Genomic DNA, 12081 nt, shown 5'->3' with positions numbered 1-12081 from the left:
GCACAAGTGACTAATTCTTAGTATTATAAGTCTCCTGCTTAAACCTGTGTACTATATGCTTGTAAACTTTATTAGTTAAGGGTTAATTACATAAATTTTAAATTTTTATATATTTGTTATTATATTAGATATTATGTCTAGCACATTTATTATTAAGTTCTCTTGCTCGTTTATAAATTACGAGTTTAATGTAAGAAGTTCCCTCAATTATGAGTTATCAGTTAATAACCCAACCATTATTTTCTTCATCTGTATGTTATATAATCTACAAAAAAAAATTAACGCAGATTCGATGGATTGATTCCCTTTTCTAAATTATGGTAGAACCGATCATGATTTCAAAAATCTAAACAATGATTTGGTGTTAATGCAACTATTCTACGTCTAGACCTACACTTAAATGAGCTGAAATACAAATTTGCTTTGATTGATTGTTGTCGACTCGTATTATGAAGAAAATATTTAATGTAAATATCATATAATCTTATCGATGTTCGATTATAATAAAATAAAATATTATTCTACACACTGAGGATATCAGGGTATAATTAAAAATTATCATATATTCAGATTATAAATATATAACTATTAATTTGAAATTTTGTATAATTAATGGATTTAAATATTATGTGTATACGATTTAAATACAGGGGAGGGAAGGAAGGAAGGAAGGAAGGAAGGGAGTGGGACATTCACATTTCTCTCCTTGGAAAGAGAATTAAGGATGCTGCCGTTACTATTCCTGGTGGAGTAGTGTAGTGAATCCTTTTAAGTGTGGAATTAATAAATTTGTTCCATCCAAATAGGGTGGGTGGGTATTCATACAATGGTGGGAATAAACCCACCCACCCACCCACCCTGAAATCATCAACAGATCCTGCAAGCAGCCATTTGGCTATGGCTCGGACACAAAAGAGGTGGTGAGGACTGAAGAGAAGGTAGAAATTATTTTGTGATTTTTGAGAGATTATGTTTGCAAATATCATTGCCGCTTTAAATCAATTACATGTTGTATTGCATTTATAATAATAAGGTTAAATTTATAAATTATTAATAAATTGAACTTTATCACAATCACATGACAATGTGTGATTAGTTTGAGACAACAATTTTATCTATTGAGGCATGGTATCTTACGGGCACAAAATAATCTTGTCGAAAAGAGGAGACAATTCATCAAGAGGAGGTAAATAAAGACTTAAATGTGTGTTTCTTGTTATCTATTTATAAAAATGTTACTTAGACACTCAAGTTAGACATCTGCGACATAACACTATTAATATTTTGTATATTTATATTAATAATATAATATAAAATATAAGGAATTAATACAAAATTTCACCATTAATATTAAACTTGAGTATTTAAATACTCCTTTCGAGCTATTTATGACATCAATCAAGAAACCAAACAGCTGTATATTTAAATTGTTGGGAGAGAATTGTATATATGTACACACTTTGAACAAAGATAAAAGTAATATATCTCGTCTTGCATGCAGGTCCGGATTTTGAACCAAGAATTAAGGAGCAGTTTATCAAATTGATTGAGCAGAAGCATGGGAAGGAAGGACATTAGCAAAGACATTATGACTCTTGGGAAGGATTTTTTTTTTGGGGGGGGGGTGGGGGGGGGGTTTTGGATGGCCAAATTTTAAGTTTTGCTGAACTTGTGTTGATTTAAAACTTCTTAAATTACAAGTTTTAATCTCGTTTTAGAATCAGTATTAGGATTTGTATCATCATCATCATAACCGGCGGGTTCTTCAATTTTCAAAATCGCAAGATTCAACTTATTAAGAGTTGCAATATGTAGCGTACATAAGAAACAAGATATAACATCATCAACTCCTTAAACCAGAGATCAAGGAACAGGCTTTGCCACAAGAGGTGTATTTAATGCAATTTTGTAAGAAATAGGATCATGTAGAATGAAACGAGCTTGAAAAGAAAGTGGCGTGGGCCACCACATGCCAATATATCATGAAGATGGGATAACTACTGAAATGGTTGAAGAATGTACAGATCAGAAACCATCAATAATCGCACTGGTTTGTTGAGAGAAATAGAAACTAACACTAGAAAGTAAGTCAGGCCGCTGCAGATTGCAAGCAAGGCCAGTTCTTGTCGCAGAGATCAAGAGGAGTGTTGCCATCGCTGTCTTTTAGATCTGTGTTGGCATTTTGCTTCACAAGGAACTCAGCAATAGCTTCCCTCTCACAAACGGCTGCATAATGCAATGGGCCTTGGCCCTCGTTATCCTAACAGCAAGAACAGCAATGGATTAATGTAAGAATCTGTATCTTCCTTTATTGATGGCGTAGGAAACTAAAATACTCGAGCTTAAAGAAGAGCATCCTCATTGCATATGGAGTGAAGCTATAGAGTATCACATATGGGCACTCTATATGTCTACGCGGAAACGCAATGGCAAGTGTTTGCTAGTTGACAGACTTAGGTTGTGTAGAGTATTCATGGGACTTGCATTTTATAAGCATTAATTTACGGCATATAAAACATGAACCCCCTCAATCAGGAGGGGCCCTAGAAGGCAATATATGACTTCCCATAATTGGCGGGGCATAAGCTTTTGAAGGACCCTCTGCAGAAAGGATGACCCCATCTGATGCATTATCAGATCAACTGATATGACAAACCAGAAAACACCACAGAAGGCTCATATAATAATAACAATGCTGAAACGACGACAAACAAACTCCAAGTAGAGAAGCCATAGATTTGCAACTTTCTAATGATCATGACAAAGGTAACAATTGCCCCTAGGGGCATAGCCTGGTGGTCCTGACGATCCCGTTTGGAGCCTGCTCCGTCATGGTCAAAGTGTTGTTCTGGGATCTAAACCGAGGGCCACCAGGTTCCCTGATTTAACTCCTTCACCGTACTCTGGGACTAGTAGGTGAGGGCGCTCGTGATAGGGCGTTATCAAAAAAAAAAAAAAAAGACAAAGGGAACAATTTCTCAACATGGAACAAGATAAAGGTAAAAGCAATAACCAGTTTCAGGCTAACTGACTAACTAACTGAATTAAATTACCTTTGCATTTACATCAGCATTCTTGCTTACAAGCAATTCTGTGATGTCAAGGTGGCCTCGGTCTACAGCCCAGTGCAATGGAGTTCGACCCTCACTATCTACAATTTTCCAGCAAATATTTCAGAAAATTTCCACGAACAAATTATCATCTACTCAGTTCAAATAGATAAGCAAGCCATAATACACAACAAGAACAGAGAGTAGCATAAATGCTTGTGCTTGTGCATGTGCATGATAACTTCAATAATTTTCAGAATTAGCAAGCTTAATTATGTGCCAGAAATGGAGAAAAATTTAAGTCTCCAGTGAAGCTAAAAATGTGTTAATCTCATAAATCACATAATTTCACTAAAGAGAGAAAATGTGGGAGGGGGAAAATATCTCACAAATGAATGAGGATGCCTTGTGCCGAATATATTAAACGGGTGGTCTTAGTTTACAAATGTGTTCTCACATGCAATTTAAAAGGAAAACATGTCCAAGCTTTTCCTCAAATAATTGGCCACGCTTGATTTTGTTCCCAAGCTAACCAGACTAGTTAAGGGGCCCAATCCAACAGATATATCTGCATAATCCCTAAATCCACTGGATCAACTATCTACAGTCAAAATGTCAGTGAAGAAGTAAAGCCAGTACTGTACTATTTTTATTTGCCAAATTCTTATAATTTCTCAGGAGCAATCATACCTACAAATGTAACTGCTTATAGAATGAACAGATATGAGAAAACAAACCCTTTAAATTCACAGAAACACCACTTTCGATACATTTAAGCAAGTTCTCTCCATCACCTTCCCGGGCAAAGGCATGAATGGCATCCATTTTTCTGTAAAGGAAACAACAAAAAAGGTTAAGCATTATGGCCAAATTTTCACAAGAATTAAATATGATTAACAGAAATAGTAGGCAAACGATTAAACAACATACAAGAAATTAGTGTTTCCATGTACTGGTAACAATTATTTGATATTTCAAAAAACGTGCCATTAAACAGACAAGCAAGTTAGCACACATAGATTAAGGGAAATGGTATTTCATATCCAGATGCTGTCACATATTTTCACTCATTAAACAATGCAATGATTTGCCCTAAAACAACCAACACTCTTCAACCTTTCTGTGCCTCTACAACCTGAATACTGTGCTACCCATGCAGGAATCATTGGTCATTATAAAACAAGTTCTTCTTCGGCCCGCCCTGCCAACCCTTCAACCATTAAACCCCATGCATATCCTGAGCATCCTTCTGAAAGTTCAAAAAGTCTTCCAAAAGTATGACACAAAGATGGTATAGCGATAGCCAGTGGGAGAATGAAAAATAGTAAATTATCAAGAAAATCACTGCATGGGTGGCCAAAAGCACCATGTGATGAATGACTGGTTTTGGAATAGCATGCTGATTATGGTTTACTACCCACCAACAAAATCAAGTTGGGACAACCTATCCCTTGCTAATGTGTGCCCTCTTTTTAATTTTGGATGATGGAGAGTGCAGCAGGGTATACTCACTATTTAATCATGTTTCTGGAATAATTACATGTACATGAACTTGTGGCCCCAGTTTGGGAGAGAATTTCCTGTAAAGATCATGGACATCTGGACTTGAATCACAGCAACAATACTGTAGATCCTATTTGTTATTGGAAAAAGGAAATAAAGGGAGAAAAGAAAACATGTGTCTTAACAATGAAAATATTATTAGAATTACAAGTTGACTTAATCACTGAGGAGTAATAAAATATTAGTTGTGTTTCTTAAAATAATCATCCATCTCCTGCAATAGGACAGTCCAAGTGGTCCAACTGTAAATTGGCAAGAGAATAACAACTACAGGTTCACAACTAAGCATCAGCATCTTGATATCTGTCAGAATCGAATTCTGACAGGGGGTAATTTTCCTCGATCTGAGAAGAATTAAGGGAATTGAGGGGGAAACAGAGAGAGAATTGACGGAGAAAAGGAGAAGATAAAAGAGAGAGAGAGAGAGAGAAATGGTGGGAGAGAAAATTGAGTATTGATAATTCTCAAAAAGATGACCAGGGAGAGTGGCATCAGTGGCTTATATACTGATCCAGCTCACCCCTAGGCGGCAAGGGCCACTTGCCCAATTACAAATATTTGAATTCAAACAATAGGCCTAACTACCTAACCAACATTCCCGCTTATTCTAACAATCAACTAACAATCGGCTAATTACAATTGAGCCCCCCATATACAATCGTTCCCGTGACAATATCACTATTCCCATAGAGCTTTATCTAATCAAATAGCATATTGATAACCAATTCACTCTAACAAGTTCTAAAACTAGTTTATGGAAATGTGGCAAAAGGAGAAGTAAATCAAAATAGCTTGCCTATGAAGTGCAGTACCACCACCAAAAGGGATAAAGAATCCGGTTTTACCTACTAAAAAGCTAATGAATTTGAAGATTGTATACACACTTAAATATGCACAAAGACTCCCAAATTATAGGATTAGAACTTCCAAAGAGCAACACAGGCTCTGAGTTGATCCAGCACATTATCCAAACACTCTAACATGGCTAACTACAAAGGTATAGAAACCAAAGGAAGCTTTGCAAAACTATCAACTCATATAAGACGAAAAATATATCCAATCTCAAACATGTACTGATTCTAAAAACCTTACAACTCATTTCCAGATTCCTCTTCATAAACAAACATGCTGAAAACAGGTCCCATTGGCCCTTTATTATCTCCAATTGGTGCATCACTACTATCTCCACCCTTTGTCTTCTTTTGTATGTTGTTGAATAGAAAAAGATGCAAGACAAAAGGAAGAACGTTAAGAACGCAAATAGAAGAAGAATGTCAAATATGTTGTTAAAAAGCAAGATAATATGATCTTACAGAAGTTGAACCACTAGCCCAAGTAGGATATAACTCGGTAACAATTGCAATATACTTCTGCATTGCTTCCTCAGGGGGCATAGCACCCAATTTTTGCCATGCTTGCCTAGCACATGCCATACAACCTTAAACTCACATAAATCAATATTTTAAAGAAAAAGGAATACAAGGAGCAAACTACATAATAACAAAAGGCTTTGCTGGGGGAAGAGGGGGGACTGGGAAGTAAAAGGAAAGTCTTTTTCCTAACCTCTAAAATAGAACATATTTGATAACTAATCAGACACAATATAGCCAACCTTTATATTAAAAGCACTCATATGAGGAAATTTTAACTTTTCCTTCATTCCTATAAATGAAACTTTAAACTTGGAAGAGAAATGATCATTTCCCAGTTTCTCCTCTCACTCACTCCTCTGATTGTACATGAGAGACAAGTTATCCTTATCTTGAATGGCAGGGATCTACAGAAAAACTGAACTTTTTGTCTCTATACATTTTCAAAAAAGAGAGACAGAGAGAGAGAAGAAAGCGTCCAATTCAAAAGAAGAATTCTACAACTCTTTTTATCTTGACCACTGGCTTTGAACCTAAATTGCATGTATCATGTTTTTTTCTTTCTTAGATGCCTTTATCCTTTTATTCATGGGACTAATTCTAAATTGCCCATAATAACGATATCTTTCCCTTTACTGACCTAATGAATCCATTTGTTGAGAATCCATTTGTTGACAAGCGCGGGTAAGGATGACCCCACTTCTCAAAAAAGTCTGCTTCACTTACTAATACGACAATCACGTGCCGTTCATCACATAGACTAACAAACAATCAAGTGCACCAAGCATGATGACTATTATCAATAGGGACAAACTACGTTTGAAATCAAGCCAGAATTTAGCTATACAGCACCCTCTACCACTAAGTTCAAGCTTTAGCCTCAAAATGCTAACCATCAGCACGCGATTCTCACCATCTTAACAATGAATCAAACAGTAAATTAATACTTAACAACAACAATAATTGAAATGAAACAATGAACATTGACAACAACAATAATTGAAATGAAACAATGAACATCGACATTGAAAACTGTAGTCACAGGGAAATACCACTTAGCCCGAGAAGTCATCTTGAATGCTGATGGCTGGGGAACTGTACACGGTCCTTCCGTGGCAATTTTGTAGAGCCCATAGAGCTGCAACTGCACATCATTCGACACTCTGTGCGACAACCGATCGGCTGCGGCAGCCGCCACAAACGCTGTGGCGGCATTAAAAGCCTCATCCAACTCGGTACTCTCAACACCTTCCCAATCGTCATCGTCATCGTCGTCCTCAACGCTATCCTGATCACCGCCAGTCAGCGCGCTCTCACTCGGCGAACCACCACCCTTTTCACCGGACGGAGCATCCGAATCCTCTCCGGAACCGTCGCGAATCGGTTCGGACTCGCTCGGAGACGCCTCTGGCTCGCCGCGAACGATGCTGAGATTTTCCTCCCGGAAGGAGACTACCACGGAGATGAGCTTCGCGAGGAGGAACGAGAAAATGACGCCTATCAACACGGACTGAGCGAATTGGTAGAGCTGCTGCCAATCTTCCATGACGACGACGATCTATACTGTACTACCCTAACCCTAACAGAAATAGAAGGCGAAATCGTATGGAAACCCTAGAAATCTGTACGTAACAGTATGAAATTCATACCATTTTGGGTTGAGAAAACCTGGAAACGATGCATAAAAACATCAGAAAGAGCGGGATCGATCGCGTGAAACGAAAGTAATATGCTTAGAACTCGATTACGAAAGCGGAAAACTCAGCCCAATCGCTGTGGAATATGGATATTCCGCTGGGAGTGGGACCTCCTCAGTCAAAAGTTTTTTCTTTTTTCTTTTCTTTTCTTTTTAGTTTGTACGTTCTGTTCTCATTTCATTATAAGGCACAAAATATCTCTTTTAAAACGGATTTTTTTTTTTTTTACAATTTCGCTCAACTACAATTTGACTCAGTTTTATTTATACATAATATAGGACGCAAGTACTTACATGTGATTTTGAATTACATTTGTTTGTGATTGCTATTGACAATAAAGACTCGTTGAAGTCATGTTCTTAAGAACCATTTTAGTTAATATCATGTTTCACTTACAAATTATATCATATTAATAGATGTCTTGGCTATGTAGTTTTATTTTTTGTTATTAAATAAATTCTTTTCTATGATATAAGAGTGTTTAACTCCATATTATTTATTTTGTAGAAAATATTTAAAAATCAAAATAAATTGCATGATATTGTATATTAGCCCTTAATTTTAGGTCGAATAGACTAATATATCATAAACTTAGGGTTAATTTTTAATTTTATGTAGTTTTGACTTTTACTTTAATTTGGTTATTGAACTTTTACTTTTATATCAATTATATCCTCAATTCAGCAAGTGTGTGTCCTAATTTATGTGACGGTTGATATGGTGTGCTAATGTGTCCAATAATAGATACATCAGTAAAACGACGCCATTTTGGGGTCATATCATGGATTTGCTTATCTAGATCCACTCATGGATCTATAAATGGTTCGAGTCAAATCAGTCCAGATCCGACCCAATGGGTTAACCCAGCAACTTTATGGGTTGACCCATATTCTTCCCCAAAATTATCTAGCGTTTGCTTCATCATGCGCTGCTACTTTCCTTCTTCATCACCGTCGGTCGCCTCTTTCTACCTCTCTCTTTATCTAATCGCTACTAATCACTCCATCTTCCTCACTAGCTTTAGCCGCCAACTTGCTTCCATTAACGACGCCCATAGAAACTGTCGATCATAACAAGAAAAAGAATAGGAGAAAACTAGTGGTCGAACGATTCAACTGATCGAAAGGACAACGGCATGACCGTGGTCATGATTATGCAATGGCCACGATCACCGAAATGTCGCCCACTACCATGGCCAGATCCACGACTTCCACGTCGCCCTATGTTCGTCGGCGACACCATTTCCCTCGATTTCCTTAGTTTTCATCATTTCCATAGCGAATCCACGAAAAGAAGACAACCTCGTCTACAATGTGCAAGTCCCACCGCTAATCGGTCACAAAAACCATGATTGTAACCCACAATGGAGAAGATGACAGAGCCCACAGGCATGCCCGATTTCCAGCCTCAGTCGACAATGCCAACACCAACCCACGCTCGCCAACGACATGAATGACTCTGACGTACGAGGCCGTTAGCGATAGCTTTGACCATAACTGGTTAAATGGTATCGTTTTGTTGATGTATCCAATATTGGACACGCCAACACCACATCACCTATCACTTAAGATGAGGCACACACTTGCTAGATCGATGATAAAATTAAAATAAAAGTGAAAATTCGACAATCAAATTGAACTAAAAGTCAAAACTGAATAAAATTGAAAATTAATTCTAAGTTCATGATATATTAGTCTATTCAACCTATTTTTTACTTAATTCACTTAATTCTAAACTTAAGAATTAGAATTTAATTCCACCCTTTGGAGCTTTGTTTCTAATCCTGTGATATTTGATTCCAAATGGACATTTTGCAAGATAAACACAATTTTAATCTAAAGGGTTATTTGAAAAAATAAATAAATCAATAAATCAAGGATTTCAATTTTTGAAATACTAAAAATAAATTGCTTGGGGGTATATATGTAAAAATACCTATATCTTAAGATTTGGTAAATTTATCTTAAATAAAAAAGAAAAATACATCTGAAACCCTTTGACTTGAGCAAAAAACATATTATGCTCTTGATGTTCAAAAGATACACATGTATATTTGCCATACAAATTATATTGTAATTACTCTTCACCATTAATTAACCTCAGTCGAATTTTTAAAATAATCAAAATACTCTTTTTCTCACACACATTAGGCAACAGTACACTATAAAATGACCATCTTTGTCTCCTTCCCTCTCCATATCCTTCCATTTTCTTTTCCTTTCACTTTCTCAATAGTGGGGTCTTGTTGGGGTTCCATAGAACCTCAAGAAATCACCAGGGATTACCTCAACATTGACAAGGGTATATATATATAAAACTTTTTGCTTGGTACAAGTTTCATTCAAGAGGAAGGATAATAAAACAAGCAAAAAATTGAAGTACAATGTAGTCAGATAAAAAACCAAGGAGGATATTTGTCAAGGATAACAAGACAACTACAGTAAGATAAAAGACAAATAAAATTAATGATAAAGTACATAAATTGTGAGTAGCTTAAACTTTTAGTGCGAATAAATTACACACATGGTTAGAATGAGAAAAACTATATTCTCTTTTATTTAGAAATCATCACTAATTTTGAGACTCACAATATAAATGAGGACTCAAGTATATATAGACATTCTTTCACACCAATTACAAATTTGACCTATACCATTTATGTCACAGGACTCACAACCTTGGACGACTCCATCAAACAACCACATGTCCATGACTTAGTATAATTATGCCTCCCATGATTGTGTTGATTAGTAAGCCTAGTTTGCCTGCACACCTTCTTAGGCGAGGAGCTTAAGAGTAAAAGATATATCACAGATCTAATAAGAGAAGCCTCTATTAAACAAGATTGTGGCTATGTATAAGCTTCTTACATCATAACTAGCTAATGGCAAATGTCAACTCTAATCTGCAAATATGATTAAATTCTATAATATTCATCATAAATGTTACAGTTACCAAATACAAGGAAATATCCAATCCCCTACACCCCCCCCCCCCCCCCCCCAAAAAAAAAAAAAAAAAACACAAAACAAAAAGACATTCTAAAACCTAGGAGAACTTTTAGAACATTTCAGAACTCATAAAATTCTCTAGAGCTATTAAATTTCATGTATATTCTTCCAAAATACCTTCAAGCCTTCATCTCTTGTCTTTGTTTATTGTACCAAAATTAGCGAGGTGTGACACTGAATGAATTGAACGAAGCAGGCGCAGCCTTCTTGTACTGAGCTGCAGTCAAAAACCTAAGCCACATGCACAGTTAATCGCCGTTGCATGGCCAGCCAGTGTCGGCCATGACAACCTGAAGATCACCGAAGTGCGTGAGTTTCACTTGATAGCTGAAAAATACTGCAATCCCACGATATGTTTTGAAAGTTAGGGCTGCTGTCATTTCGTCGAACACCTTATCAGCAGGTCTAAACAGTGCGTAAGCGATAGTTTCCACTGATCCAGGCTTGGCTGAAGTTGGAATGGTGGTTGGTGAGAGCAAATGAACTTGCGCCAGTATTTGTAGGGACTGTCCTTTTACGTCTCTTGCTTGCGAGAGCGATGTCTCTGCCATTTCCGTTCCCACCAATTTTAGCTGTACATAGAGATTGTCGGCTAATTAAGCCATTAATTGGTTCACGGGGCAACAGAATTAATAAATTATTGTTTCGAAATGTAGATTCATAACAAAAGGTGGTATCAAAGCGAGCTTGACAAAAGAAAATTAAATATTATTAGAACGTTACGTGAATATGTAAGATGTTGGGTTAATCATGCTTAATGAGAATTGCTTCAACCTGGGCCATGAAACTGGTGTTAGTTAAAGTGAAAAATGAAAAATTACTTTTTCAGTCTAATTAAGGCTCAATTTGAGTCTCATTGAGTCAGTTAAATGACAAGAAAAGAAAGACAAAGGTAAAATATGCTTAAAACTCTGCAAACGACAAGAGACAGTGAGACACAAGAAAGCAGACTCTGAGGTACAGCTAGCCAAACATGAGCAGGCAGAAAGAGCCAAGATCTGCACAGCTGCGGACAGTGTGAAAATAGAGCAAGAAAATAAGCATGGCTTCTCTAACAGCCGAACTGGAACTGGAAAAGAGCATGTACCGTGTACCAAATTAATTAAGCTGTAACTGCTATTTCTAGGTATGTACTGCTCTTCATGATTTCACATCATTTGAGCATGGATGAGGACAGATTCTGCAGGAATCTTCTGGGAAGTAGAAATGGTAGATCTCTGGTACTTGTTAAACAAAGAGAATGAAGAAGAAGAAGAAGAAGAAGATAAGATCATATGTAAAAGGAAAACCAATGATCTCATTTCCCAAATCTTTCTACCAACTAACAGTTAATAAAATGGGTCGATTGTTATCAAACAATTACATATTGACAAATATATAGTTAAAAAAA

The 12081-nt window shown here is 36.6% G+C and overlaps 1 protein-coding gene across 2 annotated transcripts; it reads right to left on the bottom strand.

The window, feature by feature from the left end:
* Positions 1 to 1863: 1863 nt before the first annotated feature.
* LOC127788830 (acyl-CoA-binding domain-containing protein 1) lies at positions 1864 to 7804 on the bottom strand. Of its 2 annotated transcripts, none has more exons than XM_052317471.1 (6): positions 7036 to 7804; positions 5927 to 6032; positions 5706 to 5809; positions 3788 to 3879; positions 3054 to 3151; positions 1864 to 2260 (listed from the first exon to the last, which is right to left on the bottom strand). In XM_052317471.1, exons 1-6 carry the CDS (start codon positions 7527 to 7529, stop codon positions 2090 to 2092), a joined length of 1065 nt encoding a protein of 354 aa, XP_052173431.1. In that variant the 5' UTR covers positions 7530 to 7804; the 3' UTR covers positions 1864 to 2089. The 2 variants fall into 2 exon arrangements, with proteins under 2 accessions (XP_052173431.1, XP_052173424.1); XM_052317464.1 differs by having other exon boundaries at positions 5706 to 5812; positions 7036 to 7802.
* Between the last annotated feature and the right edge of the window lie 4277 nt (positions 7805 to 12081).

Source organism: Diospyros lotus, chromosome 1 (genome assembly GCF_014633365.1).
Source record: "Diospyros lotus cultivar Yz01 chromosome 1, ASM1463336v1, whole genome shotgun sequence".
Classification (NCBI taxonomy): Eukaryota; Viridiplantae; Streptophyta; class Magnoliopsida; order Ericales; family Ebenaceae; genus Diospyros; species Diospyros lotus.
Note: the sequence above shows the minus strand (reverse complement) of the source record. Positions and strands in the feature narration are given on the sequence as shown.

Bases quoted from the DNA above. Each gene is read 5' to 3' on its own strand.
- LOC127788830 (XM_052317464.1), bottom strand. From the start codon at position 7,529: ATGGAAGATTGGCAGCAGCTCTACCAATTCGCTCAGTCCGTGTTGATA. The intron at 6,033-7,035 runs GTATTTCCCTGT...GGCATGTGCTAG, and splicing joins ATGACTTCTCGGGCTAAGTG to GCAAGCATGGCAAAAATTGG. The intron at 2,261-3,053 runs GTAATTTAATTC...TCTTGCTGTTAG, and splicing joins ATGCTGATGTAAATGCAAAG to GATAACGAGGGCCAAGGCCC.